This window comes from Hyperoodon ampullatus, assembly GCF_949752795.1.
Source record: "Hyperoodon ampullatus genome assembly, chromosome: 1".
In the NCBI taxonomy this organism is placed as follows: Eukaryota; Metazoa; Chordata; class Mammalia; order Artiodactyla; family Ziphiidae; genus Hyperoodon; species Hyperoodon ampullatus.
In genome coordinates, this window is record NC_136914.1 from 31225308 (window position 1) to 31242457 (window position 17150).

Below are 17150 nucleotides of genomic sequence, written 5' to 3' on the forward strand. Positions count from 1 at the left end.
AGCCCGCGCGCAGCAACAAAGACCCAACTCAGCGAAAAATAAATTTAATTAATTAATTAAAAGTAATAAAAAATTTAAAAGTTAAAAAAATTAAAATAAAAAGACTTGATGTAAAAATAAATAAAAGCTTGGCCACATCCGAAAAGAGAAAGCAGTACAGTAACTGGATATGGGCCAGAACCCAGGAGAGCTTCCTAAGGACGGAGACATGGCAACTCACCCTGTGTGGGAAACAGGGCAGGACCCAGGGGGTAGGAGGAGCGACACCGCAGGGAGGGCAGCTCCCCCTCCAGGAGGGGAAGGGGACAGGAGCACAGGCAGCTCTGAGCCCAGATGGGCCACTGGAGGAGGAGGGGCACGCGGAGCGGACAGGGCGAGCTGTGGGGGAAACAGGAAACCCAGCCGCGGAGACCCGTAAGCGCACACAGAGGGGGAGCTGGGCCTCAGGTTTGGAGGTTACAGATTTCAGTGCAAATGCCTGAAAAGACTCCACTAGCCTCCATGCAGCTTCTTCTGAAAAAGGAACGATTTCCTCTCCTGCAATAAGGGGAGATAAACCCCTTAACAAAGTGCTCTGAAAACTCTTCTGGAAACCAAAGCATTCAGTCCGACCCGTGCGTGGCAATCGGGCCCACGGTTCAGTGATACCCGTGTTTAGAGAGCGGCTGTGTGTGCACGCTTAAAAAAATATATATTTGAATGGTCGAATTTCTGATCCAAAGGTTTTTAGCACTTTACATGCAACCATATATTAAACTGAAATGGTGAGGATGGCTGGCCATTAAAGAAAAAGTAAAGAGAACGGACCCCCCTATTTATCTCCTTTCTTAAATTCTCTGAAATAAGTCCCTCAGCTGAAATGAGTATTACCTCACTTAGTATTTCCAAGCTAGCAAAATACCCAGCATCTAACAGATAACAAATGAAAGAGGGGCAGAAATTACCTGATGTTCCTGTCCACTGTGTAAAGCTCAACTAATCGTACCTAATTAAATGGGCAAGTCTACACTTTAAAAATGCCATTTTATCAGAACCACAGCTCTCTCCTGAATCACAATATAATTTTAAAGGGCATACTGTTTGTCATACTGTTCCTGTTAAAACAGTAACATCAGGGGAATTAGAACACTGTTGTCATAATTCCTTCCTAAAGAAAGTTTAAAGCAGCTAAAACATTGGGAGAACAAAATGTAAATTACCAAAACAGTGAATGGAGTGAGAACGCTGCCCGCGGCTGATATTTCCGTGCACCGACCACGTGCTCCCTGCTCTACTTCCTTCCCACGGAGCCCTGCATCTCAGCCTCACGCCAGCCGGAAACACTGAAACCTGTGATCACTGTCCCCACTTTACAGGTAAGAAAAAGGAGGCACTTGGGGCTTCCCTGGTGGCGCAGTGGTTGAGAGTCTGCCTGCCGATGCAGGGGACACGGGTTCGTGCCCCGGTCCGGGAGGATCCCACATGCCGCGGGGCAGCTAGGCCCGTGAGCCATGGCCGCTGAGCCTGCACGTCCGGAGCCTGTGCTCCTCAACGGGAGAGGCCACAACAGTGAGAGGCCTGCGTACTGCAAAAAAAAAAAAAAAAAAAAAAGAAAAAAGAGGCACAGAGGTGGATCAAAAGAGTACTATATTTACCTGGTGAAATTATTAGAATCATAGACTCGGAAGTCACCAGCACGCAAACATAATAAGGAAAATGAATACTCATCTTTTGGTCATAAAACAAAATTCTGACAGTCTTTGATAGTCCAACTGCACTGTTGTTCTCCAGGCTCAAGCACAGACAAGTCATTCCCCCCAAGAGGTAATGACAACAGGTCCCAAAAAAGAGGGGTGGTATTATTAAGTTATCGCAGATTTATATACACCCCAAATACAAGTGGTCTTTAATTTTCAAAACCGCGCTTACACCAACTGCTCAGAGCAGAGACAAGTCTGTTCAAGGATCACGGAGGAAAATCCTCCCACTACCCTTCAATACAAGCTTGGCCAAATACTAGGAATCTGACTGAGGGTATCTACACTTAGTCTCTGAATTTTGGGTCATAGGAAATCATGATCTACCAAATATCCATAGATTCTTCATTGCTTAGGAACACTGCCACCTCGTTCTAATTAGTCCAAAACAAACAACTACTACAATCAACTCTTGCTGCAAACTCCTAAATGCATTCAATTTAGGATTATCCAAGTCATGGCTTTGCATGATTAGCAGGGCTCATATTCACTGCCTAAACTGACTTTAAAAAGAAAAAGCAAATATATTTAAAACACCACAATCTACCTTCCATTTAAATGAGTAATAAATAATAATTGTCGGGGGCTTCCCTGGTGGCGCAGTGGTTGAGAATCTGCCTGCCAATGCAGTGGACACGGGTTCGAGCCCTGGCTCTGGGAGGATCCCACATGCCGCGGAGCAACTAGGCCCGTGAGCCACAACTACTGAGCCTGCGCGTCTGGAGCCTGTGCTCCGCGACAAGAGAGGCCGCGACAGTGAGAGGCCCGCGCACCACGATGAAGAGTGGCCCCTGCTCGCCACAACTAGAGAAAGCCCTCACACAGAAACGAAGACCCAACACAGCAAAAATAAATAAAAAAATAAAAAATTAAATTAAATAATAATTGTCAGGAAGCCGGCACAATGTGGGCAGAAGTGCTGGCGGGTTTCAGGGGCCGCCATCACACCTTGGGGAGGCCACCCCAGGGAGAGATGCGGTCCTTGCGCCTGCATGCACACAGCATCATTTTCTACAGAGGCATGAAGAAGGCTGGGAAATGCTGCTGTGTGGGGGGCAACTAGGGCTGCAGAGTCACCAGGTCTGGGCACAAGTCCAGATCCCGAGTTGAGCAGTGACACAAGCCTCAGCACCCTCATATGTAAAACGGGGGTGATGAAAGATCTACCTGCAAGATGGCTGCAAGGAGGAATTAAATCAATGCACACAGAGCACGGATTCGAGTGTGTGGCACGGATGAAGGGCTTGTTACACGTTTGCTATTGCCTCGTCTTCGACGCGGCCCAAACCATATTTCGGAGGGAAAGGACAAAGTAAGAGAAAGCTGACGCTGACTGCCACTGCGCTGCTAAAATACACGTCAGTGATACTCATCAGAGATTGCCAACCCTGACAGGTGTACACCCATTAAACGGATAGCTTTTAATTGCTCCTGAAAGAGGACAAATAATCTTAAGTTATTTACATCATGATTCCTTCAAGGATAAATATGTTAAGGGCATTTGCCCCTGGTGTGAGTTTTCTCATTACCATTTATGTCTGGGTTATTTACTACTCTTCTCTATTGCATGTATGTTCTTTGAAGCCCTAGATGGATATTGATAGCCAAGAACCATCCTGCATCAGATCCACCCATATCTTCTAAAATCCGTCCATGACGGCCCCATTCTTCCACCTGCCCAAGTACAAGCACTGTCACCTCAGATGACTGCAATTCTCTCCTAACAGATTTCCCTGCCCGTCCACTCAACCTAATCCACCCTTTGTGTTTTCAGGCAGACACAGATATTATCTTTGAGGGGATGTGTGGGGCTGGGAGGCGTCTGGTCACATCATTTTGCTGCTTGAAAACTGGCCACCTACCTACAGACTAAAAGAGGCTTAAGAAAGATACACAACCAATAAACAACCTGTACCAAAAAAAATTTGAGACAAAGAAATGTGATTATTTACATGATATGAAAATTATTTTTTAAGGTTTGATGATAATATTGTGGTTAAGTGGTTTTTTTTAAGTCTATCTTTTAAAGATAAAAATACATATCAAAACAATGATGGCTGAATTGATATGTCTGGATTTACTTCAAAATATTCCACCGGGGCTTCCCTGGTGGCGCAGCGGTTGAGAATCTGCCTGCTAACGCAGGGGACTCGGGTTCGAGCCCTGGTCTGGGAAGATCCCACATGCCACGGAGCAACTAGGCCCGTGTGCCACAACTACTGAGCCTGCGTGTCTGGAGCCTGTGCTCCGCAACAAGAAAGGCCGCGATAGTGAGAGGCCCGCGCAGCGTGATGAAGAGTGGCCCCCGCTTGCCACAACTAGAGAAAGCCCTCGTACAGAAACGAAGACCCAACACAGCAAAAATTAATTAATTAATTAATAAACTCCTACCCCCAACATCTTAAATAAATAAATAAATAAATAAATAAATAATCCACCGGAGGTGGAGTAAGAGATGAAACATCATCGCTTGTCAGTCGACAACGTGGCACGGTGAGTCCACGGGGGCCCGTTTTACTGTCGCTAATACTGTGAACACCTGTAATTTTCCAGAATACAATGTAATTGAGGAGGAAAAGCCTCATTTCCAGTCGCCTAAAGAATCGAGGATGACTTTTTCAACGACACATTCACACGCAAGCGTGACTGTGGCCTGCCCCTTCTCCTAACTCCACACACCCCAGGCCATGCGTCTAAACTGGCCGCACTGTTCAACACGTGACGCCAGGCCCCTCCCCCTCTATCCCTGTACACACAATGCCTCCTGCCAAGAAAGTCCCGCGAGACCACCAGACATGCTAGGAGACCCAGGGCAAAGGGCCCCTTCTCCGAGACCCTCCCCTGCACCCCTTCTGTACAAACCTATAGTCTCAGCTATTCTGGTGGGTTAGTTTTCATTGTTGTTGCTTTCCTTTTTTCTATTTCTACCTCCCTCAAAAGATTATAGCCTCCCTAAGGGCAGAAGCTGTATTTTATTTATTTCAATAAAGATTCCCTATAATATGCATGGAAAGTAGTAATTACTTAGTAAGTGCCTTGAAAAACAGGAAGGAAAGTCAACAGAACAACCGTCATTCACAGCAAACATTAACAAAACAATATGCCTAGTAAATCAGAGCTTACGTATCCGTAACACACCAATATTTATCTACTGAATGTTTATCACATTGCTTAAAAAATTAGTTGCCATTTTTTCAAGGAGTACGTTAAATCTTAAAAGGAACATCAATATGATTTAAAGAAGAAACTTTCCTTTGGAAAGACTCTACACTATTTCTCATTTCATAGAAGTCAAAATACTCTGTAATGTGAAATACTATCTCCAACCACATGTGAGTAACATATAGATGCTGATGTGAACTTATCAGCAAAGGACTGAAATAGTTGAAATGCTTCACATTTCTAAATTATGCAATAAAAGTTAATGCAAAATTAAGGCGGTGCTGACTTGGCAAGGTGCCCCTAGTACTTCTTTGATACTTTAAGGACATCATCTAGCCACTGCATTACACATTGTGCAAAGACAGAGGAAACACCTACTAGTATAAAACTTCATTGGCTTCATGTCTTTCATATCTCACAGTTTCACACATTAACCTGTAAAACAAAAAATAAAGACACGAGTTCATCGTTTGTCATGAAAAAACATACTAATAGTTTAAAAACGTAAATGAGACATTATGTAGAAAATTAACATTACTTTTATGAATTGTCACAATCATTTATTGGCCTCAAGATAAATATTTGTGGTGCCTAGGTTAACAAAATAAAATGAAATCTGGTAAAGAGATGCTAGAAAAGAAACATTTTGTTAGATGACAGCTTCACCCAGTTTATTTCGTAGGGAACAAAACTGTATGTGATTTATACTTTGTAAATGACATGTGGACAAATTAATGTTCTCCAAGGTAAACAGAAAATGAGAAAGAAGCTGAAAATTAGAAAGGAAAACCTATTAGCTCAAAAGGTGATAATATAATTCACAGTTTAACATTAATGTTACTTAACAGTATGGAATTTCAGACAAAAGTAGGCTTTTATTAAAGTGCATATATTTACGACTAAGGACTACATGAACGCTTTACAACTTAAAGATTTATTTACTTCAAATGATTCATCCCAGAGGAAAATAAACTATGAAAATTATAGAAAACATGAATAAATGTTTAAATATTCAGAATTACCTCAAGAGCAGCATCTTCAAAAAACATCTTATTATATTAAGCCCATGTAAAATTTCCCAAAAGTTACAGAAATGCAAAAGAGAAAAGGACTATTTCTTCTTAAGAAGGAACTAGGAAATAGAAAAGGCTGGCTGTAAAAGTGACTGTTTCGTGCTTCCCTGGTGGCGCAGTGGTTGAGGGTCCGCCTGCCAATGCAGGGGACACGGGTTCGTGCCCCGGTCCGGGAAGATCCCACATGCCGCGGAGCGGCTGGGCCCGTGAGCCAGGGCTGCTGAGCCTGCGCGTCCGGAGCCTGTGCTCCGCAAAGGGAGAGGCCGCAGCAGTGAGAGGCCCGCGTGCCACAAAAAAAAAAAAAAAAATGACTGTTTCAACAGCAGTGCCATTTTGGTCAGTGGGGCTACCAGTCCCCATCTGTGAAAACACTGGGATCAACACACATCCATCTTTCTGCTGTTTGCACGCTCTTGATTTTTCACTTGAAAACCACCCTCCTGGGTTTTCTTTTGCCTTGATCGTCCCACGACCAGCACCCTGCTTCAAAGGCCCCCTCAGCCTCTCAATCCCTTGCCCGAAACTTTCACTTAACTCCAGAAGGTAGCATGGAATCTTGAATACACATCATTAAACATAGTTTTAATAGACTGCATCGTACCAATTCTTCTTAGGAAAGGATGAGAGACACAAGTAATGGGTCTAAAAATACCAGGTCTTTAAATTAGGTAACCAGCTCTGCCCTGTTTCCTGTTACACCCTTTTCACTGGATCCCAGTCCTTCTACGGTGGACCCTGTACTCCTGCAGGCTCACCCCTCCCACACCATCATCCGTTTCTCCCTCTCTCCTAAATCGCTTCCTTAATCCACAAACACACCTTACGGGGACCGCCCACTGTGTGGGAAGGAGACATGCTTGGCCCCATATCCGCCTCCAGCTACTATCCACACTCCGCTTTTCCCACAACAGAAATTCTCCCTTTAGAGTTGTCTACGGGAATACACTGTCTCCATTCTCTCGCCCGCCTCCCTCTCCTCTATCACTGGGTCCCTGAAACTCAAAAAAGGGGGGGTCGGGGGAGGCTGCTGGCGGCCTAGTGGGTAGGACTCTGCGCTTCTATGGACAGGGCCCGGGTTCAATCCCTGGTTGGGGAACTGAGCTCCCACAAGCCGTGCAGCCAAAAAACAAAAACAACTCTGAAGTTGTCAGCTTCCTCTGTGTTATCTAAATCTTTTCTGACCTTGTATTAATGCCACTTCTCAGCAACAGGTGATGACTCCCTTTCCCTTACATCATTTTCTGCTCTAAGTCTCCTGGTTTTCCGCTTATTCATCATTTTTTCAGTCTCCTTTGGACTCTCTGCCCCTCTCACTCCTCTACCTGACTCGAAATGCATCGCCTCCAGGGGCTGTCCACCCTCTTCTCCTCTGCACCACATAACCTCATCCAGTCTGTGATTTCTTTTTTTTTTTTTGAGGTACGCGGGCCTCTCACTGCTGTGGCCTCTCCCATTGAGGAGCACAGGCTCCGGACGCGCAGGCTCAGCGGCCATGGCTCACGGGCCCAGCCGCTCCGCGGCATGTGGGATCTTCCCGGACTGGGGCACGAACCCGCGTCCCCTGCATCGGCAGGCGGACTCTCAACCACTGCGCCACCAGGGAAGCCCCAGTCTGCGATTTTTAATGTAATCTGTAAGCTGATGCTCCAAAGCCATGCCCCTCACCTAACCCCTCACCGTGACACCACGCATCCAAATGCCTACTCGGTGGAACAGCCGCTCCACGTTCAACACGTCCAATAGATCTTAAATTCCTTCTCCCCAAATCTGTCCTCCCAGTCAGAACCCAATCGTCTAGGCCAAAACCTTGGAGTCGCCATCCTTGACTCTCCTCCCTCTCCTTCAAATCCCAGCTTTCTGCCACATCCTGTTTCCAAAACCCACCCTCCCAGGCAGACCACGTTCACCACCTGCCCGTGAAAACCCAGTCTCAGCCACCATCCCACTGTCATCTCCTACCAGGACCACACAGGTAGATTCTGTGTCTGTTCTGCACACCTGTTGTCCATTTTCCAGACACGACGTCACATCACGTCGCACCTGCTCTTTTATTTATTTATCTATCTATCTATCTATCTATGTTGGCTGCATAGGGTCTTAGTCACGGCACGCGGGATCTTTCTTCCTTGCGGTGCGCGGGCTTCTACCTCACACCTGCTCTTAATCTCCACTGCCTTTACATGAAAATCCAAACTCCTATCCTTGAACACGCAGCCCTGCGCTGCTGACAACACTTAGCATCCTGTAGTTACTCTCCCACGGCCCCTGACTGTTCCCACCGTGGAGCATCGGGGGCCCATCGGCACTGCAGGGGTCTCTGCACAGCTGAGCCAACCCAAGTGTTCCCTCCTTTCAGCCACAAAGTCAAAGCAGCCCAGCATCCATTCTTACCATGCCCAACATGCTAACATCTAAATCCTGTCTGCCCCACTAGGAACGGCAGGAGCTTGGTCTACTTCACTGCTGCTTCTTCTTGGCCTGCCTGGATGTCTAGCAGGTAGTAGGACTGCAGTGGATAATTGTTGACTGCATAAAACAACTAACCTAGCGCCACGAGAAAATCATGATAAAATCGTCTATAGGACAATGTTCTAAATAAATGGAACCAGTACCAAAATGCTTTTTTTTCTTTAAACATTGTTAAGGAATGTTTTATCAAAAGCATACTGATCTTCCCTGAATTCCTAAAGAATATACTAGCCAGATTTTAGTTGTTCCTTAATGTCTAAAACTGTCTGTATAACAATAATTACGCTCATCCATAATGCTAAAGAATATACATGTATACAAACTCACATATATATAACCATATATATGTTATACTACATATAGATAGTGTACATATATATAAACATGTATACACACACATACATATAACCATATATATGGTATACTGTATATATGTAGTGCGTATATATATATATGAATCACACTCACATACATATAACCATATGTTATACTATATATATGTAGTACATATATATGTATACACACACATATAACCATATATATGTTATACTATATATATGTAGTGTGTATATGTATGTATATACACACAACCATATATATACTATATACATAGTGTGTATATATGTATACACACACATATAACCATGTTATACTATATATATGTAGTGTGTATATATATGTGTACACACATAACCATACATATGTTATACTATATATATGTAGTGTGTATATATGTACACACACATAACCATATATATGTAGTATGTATGTATATGTATATACACACATATAACCATATATATGTTATACTATATATATGTATACACACACATAACCATATATGTATACTATATATATGTAGTGTGTATACATGTATATACACACACACACATAATTCAGCAGGCTCTTGCTTCCAGCACTGAATGGCCCCAGTTACTCTGCTTTTTACAGATTCTTGGCCTCCGCTCCCACTGGAGCTTCCTCCTCCCCTTTGGCAAATATGCTGCTTCTGATCCACCTGTATGAAGGGAGCAAACCTTAGAAAAATAATGCTGTGTGGAAAAGACGTACAGTATGTCAGTGAGGACCTGAAAACCTTTACATTGTATAGAGTGTGGGATCTTACAGCAACACAGCCAATTAACTGCACGTCACCAGCTGCTCAGGATCAATGCACTGCTTGCGTACGGACAGCTCCACAGTGCACAAAGTGAGGCTCCCAAAGAGGAGAGCCTCCCCTCCTTCCTAGGAGACCAGTGTTCCACTGCCCAGCACTGAATACACAGACCTGGAAAACCTTGATTAAGAGCTTTTTTTAATTTTTTTGGTAAAATTGGAAAACTGTATTATGTGAAAGTCTTAACTCTTCTCTATTAATCCCAGGGGTAAAATTTTATTTATAAAATTCAAAGGAAATAACTTCTCTAAATTAAGACGTACTTTTCCCAGAAAGGGTAGTTATTACAAAGCAGTTTATCCAAGTCATTGAGTTTATCTGTACTTCTTTTCTTGCTATTATTCATTTTGCTATCCTGATCTTCTAAAAAAGGACTTAAGTTAGTTGCAGCTGATGTCTTGCATAAATATGAGAAACAAATGACTTTTTGACACAAGCAGAACAAGATACACATCTTAAAGGTGACTCCTTGTAAGTTCATGCCAACAAAGCTGAATAGTCTCCAAAATAGACTTTTTTAAGGTGTAAGTATGCTAAACTATACTGTTGAAGTTATCAGTTATTTCTAACCAAAATTTACTTTTGAAACAGCAGAAAATGGTTAGTGGGTGTATGGGGCTTTATTGTATTATCTCTACTTTTGTAATCTTAAAAATTTTCGTAAGATGTATTAAAATTTTCCTTTTTCTATTGCACCAAATTACTATTACCTAAGTAATTTTATAACTACATATACTATAGACACACATTATATAATCGATATATCTGAATATTATTGAAATATTATCTATGTGTAGTCATATGCATATGGCAATGTAACATTTATATTTTCATATTAATTAATTCATTTGCATTTGCAGGTTAACTGCATTCAATTAAACAGACAATTGGCGCTATAATTTTTTCCTAGGATAGCTGTCATTAAAAAACATAAAATGAAAGTTACGTACTTTAGAAATTATCCTTGCTTTAATTTGAGCCATCTTCCAAATTCCCAATGGTTTTGCCCTTTCTAATAAAACTTTAATTTAAATCATTTTCATTACAAATTTAATTTTAGAAGTATTCAATCCTCTTGACACTTTTTTCAATTAACAACTAAATATGAAATTGACATGCTCACAAATTAACTAGTGTTTAAAGAGTAAAGGGGAAATACACAGAACAAGTATTCCTTTCATAATTAAAAACTGCTGGTATCAAAAGTAGCTGGAGCTGGAGACAACAAAACTTTCCCATAACGTCCTAGTTGGTGTTTATATGTAATCCATCTTCCTAAGGTCCTTTATTTTCTATTCCAGTTAATCACTGGATTATACAAGATGTTTCTGATCTTTTAATGTAAGCCCAGATAACCATAAATAAGGTTGCTGTATCACTTGTACAAGAGAAGTGGTAAGATTTTTATATGAATGGACTATATAAAAAACAACTATGGTACAAACTGAATTTCCCAGAAAAGCGCAGTCAACTTAATGCAATAAATATGTTATATATAAAGACCTAAAACATACTAAAACAGTGAACTGAATCATTCTTGGAATAGTTAAACACATTCTGGTTTCTTATGTAGCTGAGTGCTAGGAAGTAGATTTTTATTTACCAGGATGGCAAATAATGCTCCTTTGGTGTATTCACCAAGTGGTGTTTATTAACTTCAGGTGGGTAGGGCAGGGAGAGGGACAGGAAGCAGAGAGGTGATCCCTATGGCAGAAATGTCAGAAATTATTATATGGATGTAAAACTTACAAGGCCAGATGAGGCAGAGTTTTCACAAGTAAGTTATCTTTAATCCTACTTCTAAACAATAATAAATAATCACATAAAATCCAAGCATCCTATTGTTATTCATATTAAAATGACTTACCTAAGCTGATGCTCCCTCAGGTTGGATAAGGCTTCCATACCATGTAAATAGGAATACACTATTTCCAGATCCTGTTTGAAAAAAAGGACAGAAATTATTAAACTTGTCGGGGAAAGAGGCTTCTAAAATAAGTCATTATATTTACAGACCAAATTTAAAATAGCTTTTTTTTAAATACAAGTTTTTTAGACATCAAAAATCACATTATTAAGAGAAATGCTGGACTGCACAAATGTCATGCATCACAACTGCCTTTGGGATACATAGAAAGGCCATTAAAATAGAAACTAAATTGGCTCAAATTTACAAAATAAATTCCTCATAAGTTGTTATCACCTATTTCCCAGCTTCTACATCAAAATATCACATGTAAAGTTTTGATCTTAAAGTATAAATATTTACCAATTCCATCATTAAATGATTTTCTTAGTCAATATAAAATTAATGCATGTTATTTCATGCCTACACTTAAAAATGAGCATGAATTCAATTGTTTTCTATTCTTACCAAATGACGTTTCTTATATGCAGAAATATTTAAATTTAAATATTCTCTTTTAGAAAAAGAGACATGCCTTGCTTTTCCAGATCATATTACAATAAATAGAAAAAAGATTCATAGTTATTCATGAACGTTTAGAACAGGTAAAAATTCAAAATCCTGCTTATATTCATTTATATGACAAGCCAGCAGGAAATTAGTATTTTTTTTAATTGAGGTATAGTTGATGTACAATATTATATAAGTTTTGGGTGTACAGAAGTTAGTATTTTAAGACTCCAATGAGGGGACATCCCTGGTGGCGCAGTGGTTAAGAATCCGCCTGCCAATGCAGGGGACATGGGTTCAAGCCTTCGTCTGGGAAGATCCCACATGCCGCGGAGCAACTAAGCCCGTGCGCCAAAACTACTGAGCCTGCGCTCTAGAGCCCACGAGCCACAACTACTGAGCCCGCGTGCCACAACTACTGAAGCCCACGCACCTAGAGCCTGTGCTCCGAAACAAGAGAAGCCACCGCAATGAGAAGCCCGCGCACCACAACCAAGAGCAGCCCCTGCTCGCCGCGACTAGAGAAAGCCCACGAGCTGGAACAAAGACCCAATGCAGCCAAAAATTTAAAAAAACAAACTTAAAAAGAAAGACTCCAGTGAATATCTAGCAGTTTCTGATCTCAAGAATACAAATCTACATTTACTCCTCCCCCAAAACTTAGCCAAAATGTAAAACAAATGTATTTTAAGAACTTTGTAAAATTACCCTCTGTCTTCTAAAATAATAGCTCTACTGAGATATAATTCACACATCATTTTCTTTTCTTTTCTTTTTTTCTTGCAGGGGGCCACAGCCGCACTGTGCACAGGACCCAATCCAGGTGGTGGGCACGACCCTCCCTGGCCCCTGGCTCCACCCGGGCTGCCCCCTCCTCCTAGAGATGAGCCGCTGTGAGTGGGCCCAGGGCTGTGGGACTCGCTAGAACTCAAGATTTATCACTTGTGAATAATTCCATGGTTTGTGTTCGTCAATCACCACCATAATTCCTGAACATTTTTACCACCCAAAAGGCAACCCCACACCCTTTAGCATTCACTCCCCATCCACCCTTCCCCCAGCCCCTGGCAACTGTTAATCTACTTTGTGTCTATGGATTTGCCTATTCTGGACATTTCGTGTAAATGGAATTTCACAAAGGAAATACACGACCTTTTGTGACTGCCTTCTTCCTCTTGGCCTAACAGCTTCAGGGTTCATCTAGGCTGCAGCAGGTAACGACACTTTCCTTTGTATCACCAAATAATACTCCATTACAGAGATTCCACAGTTTGTTTCGGACATTTGGGTTCTTCCTACTTTATGGCAGGTATGAATAATGCTGTTGTGAATTCTCATGCATACGTTTTTGTTTGCACACCTGTCTTCAGTTCTCATGGGTATATATATACCTGCGAGTAGAACTGATCATTCATATGGTAACTGTGTTTAGCTTTTCAAGGAACTGCCGAATTGTTTACCTAAGTGGCTACAGCATTTATAATCCTATCGGCAAGGTCTAAGGACTCTAATTTCTCCACATACATCCTTGTCAACACTAACGTCTGTCTTTTTTATTTTAGCCTTCCCAGGTGTGTTTGAAGGTGTTGATTTGAATTTCACTAATGACCAAGGGTGCTGACCATTTTTCATGTGCTTATTGGCCATTTGTACGTCTTTGGGTAAATACCTATTCAATTCTTTGTTCACTTTTCTTTTCCCCCAGGGGTTATTTCTTTCTTTTTTTAACATCTTTATTGGAGTATAATTGCTTTACAATGTTGTGTTAGTTTCTTCTGTATAACAAAGTAAATCAGCTATACATATACATATATCCCCATATCCCCTCCCTCTTGCGTCTCCCTCCACCCTCCCTATCCCACCCCTGTAGATGGTCACAAAGCACTGAGCTGATCTCCCTGTGCCATGCAGCTGCTTCCCACTAGCTACCTATTTTATATTTGGTAGTGTATATATGTCCATGCCACTCTCTCACTTTGTCCCAGCTTACCCGTCCCCCTCCCCGTGTCCTCAAGTCCATTCTCTACGTCTGCATCTTTATTCCTGTCCTGCCCCTAGGTTCTTCAGAACCTTTTTGTTTTTAGATTCCATATATATGTGTTAGCATAGGGTATTTGTTTTTCTCCTTCTGACTTCCTGCACTCTGTATGACAAACTCTAGATCCATCCACCTCACTACAAATAACTCAATTTCATTTCTTTTTATGGCTGAGTAATATTCCATTGTATATACGTGCCACATCTTATTTATCCATTCATCCAGTGATGGACACTTATGTTGCTTCCATGTCCTGGCTATTGTAAATAGGGCTGCAATGAACATTGTGGTACATGTCCCTTTTTGAATTATGGTTTTCTCAGGGTATACGTCCAGTAGTGGTATTGCTGGGCCATATGGTAGTCCTATTTTTAGTTTTTTATGGAACCTCTATACTGTTCTCCATAGTGGCTGCACCAATTTACATTCCCACCAATAGTGCAAGAGGGTTCCCTTTTCTCCACACCCTCTCCAGCATTTACTGTTTGTAGACTTTTGAATGATGGCCATTCTGACCGGTGTGAGGTGATACCTCACTGTAGTTTTGATTTGCATTTCTCTAATGATTAGTGATGTTGAGCATTTTTTCACGTGTCTGTTGGGCATCTGTATATCTTCCTTGGAGAAACGTATGTTTAGGTCTTCTGCCCATTTTTGGACTGGGTTCTTTATTTTTTTGATATTGAGCTGCATGAGATGCTTGTATATTTGGGAGATTAATCCTTTGTCAGTTGCTGTTCATTTTTTAATTGGGTTATGTGTCTTTATTATTGCATTTTAAGAATTCTTTATGTATTCTGGATAGAAAACCCTTATCAGGTACATTATCAGTAAATATTTTCTCCCTTTCTGTGGCCAATCATTTCACTTTCTTGGATGGTGCCCTTTGAAGCACAAGGTTTTTAATTTTGATGAAGTCCAGTTTACCTATTTTTCTTTTCTTGCGTAGGCTTTTAGAGTCGCATTTAAGAAACCATGATCTAATCCAAGGTCACAACAATTCATTAATATATTTGCTTCTAAGAGCTTCTTCTTCCACAGCTTTAGCTCTTTAAGTCTACAATCCATTTTTAATTACTTCCATATTCAGTAAGGTAAGGGTCCAAGTTCATTCTTTTGCATGCAGATATCCAGTTATCCCAACACCCTTTGTTAAAAATACTATTGTTTCCCCAGTGAATTGTACTGGTGCCCTTGCTGAACTGACCATAAATGTCAGTGTTCATTTCTGGACTCAGATCTATTCCATTGGTCTGTATTTCCATCCTCATTCCACAACCACTGTCTCATTTATGCAACTTTGGAGCAAGTGTGAAATCAGAAACTGTGAGTGTTCCAACCTTATTCTACTTTTCTGGGTGCCTTGTGTTCACATTTGAATTTTAGAATCAGCTTGTACATCTCTGCAGAAAAGCCAGCTGGGGTTTTAATAAGGATTGCACTGAATCTGATGATCAGTTCTGGTGGTACAGCCATCATAACAGTATTAAGTCTCCCAATCTATGACATGGGATGTTTTTCCATTGAATTAGGTGCTCCTTAATTTCTTTCAACTATGTTCTCTACTTCTCAGTGTACAAATCTTGCACTACTTTGGTTAAATTTAATCTTCTCTTTTGATTAAGAAAAAATCTCTGCAACCTTAGGGATACCTTTGAGAACAATTCAAACTATCTGTGCACTTAGATTTCCTATATCAAGGGCACAGGGAAGGGACAGTGACTCACAGAATAACTAGGTAAGGAATTCAAAACCTTTCTAAGAGGATTCCAAGAAGGTTTTCAGCCTAAAATATATTATTGCACACCTGAAAACAATATTATGATGTGTTAAGAGGAAAAAAGTACCTCATTTATAATTCTCAATTGTCCCAATTTAAAATTTATTAATACTAGAAATTTAAAGTGTCGCCCTCTATGGTCAACTTTCAAATAAACTGATGGGCTTTAACTTTATTCATCTGTAGTTTTGTTATTTCCCATAAGTCTTTTAAAAGCTATTTATAGATTGAAATCTAAGTCTAGACCTAAAAATGCAATACAAATAAGAAAGCTAAAACAAAACCTTCCCCACCATCCAGTTAACAGTGTGCATTCCTAAAGGTAATAAATCCCTTCTTTAGAAGCAGTCATACCCCAATCTTAATATTCTATTTGCAGGTAGGGAAAGCCAATAAAAAATGTCCTAATTAATGAGTTTTCTTTAATACTTATAATAGAAAGTTCTTCTGAATAATGCTAAGGTTCACATTCTATTTTAGGTATTACAAATATGTGCTACTTGCAGTCGTTACATAGCACAGAAGGCCACCCTCCCATTTCTGAAGAGTTTATAATCTGAATCTAACACGAAAGTCTTAACACTCTTTTCATTGAAATATCAATCAGCCCCTTATAAGCTGCCCAAGGCCCACAGTACTTCCATCTAAGCAAACAGACAAGACTATTTATGTTCATTAACCTTCATCGGGCAAATATAATATTTACACTGACCAAAAATGTCTATTTAGGAAAGGAGTAGAAAGAAATAGGGTTTTTTGAAAGCTGGAGAAGGGAGAAAAACCTGAAAGGAACAAGAATTTGGAAGATTCGAATCAGAGTGGAGGAAAAGAACAGCCCTAACCCTTCAAAGACAACAGGCCTGGAAATAACGGAGTGTCTTCTCCTTCAACCCAGCAAAGCAGAAGCCAAGCAAAAAAGCACGTTCCTTGATGCTGTGGCACCTTATTCATCTGTCGCTCTTTAACATTATGGGGTTTCCTAGTTGGACGAGGGCACCTTCCTGGATAAGTTATGATGTCACGCCCATTACGAGTGTCAGCATTGCATCCATAAACTTAGCAACTTTGAGAATGAATGTATAACCTTCATGATTACACAGAATCTATCTATGAACAGTAACTACTACCATTATTTCTTCATCTTAAGACAATATGCATAACTAAAACCTGCAGATTCAATACAATTGTTTATTAGTTAATAAAAACGTGCAGGACCACTGCGTGCTCTTACCAATAATGCGCTGACATAAGTGACAGGTCAGGAAGCTGTTTCGGGGCCTGTAATATGCACTGAGCGTG

General features: G+C 41.0%; 1 protein-coding gene across 1 annotated transcript in view; it reads right to left on the minus strand.

Moving 5' to 3' along the window:
* Positions 1-17150, minus strand: part of RAPGEF2 (Rap guanine nucleotide exchange factor 2) — a gene marked incomplete at both ends in the record, with an annotated part of 245323 nt that overhangs the window by 152853 nt on the left and 75320 nt on the right. Inside the window, 2 exons of the mRNA XM_079727404.1 lie at positions 5277-5333; positions 11485-11555. Of these exons, the coding sequence (XP_079583530.1) occupies positions 5277-5333; positions 11485-11555 (128 nt within the window). The remainder of the gene's footprint in view (positions 1-5276; positions 5334-11484; positions 11556-17150) is intronic.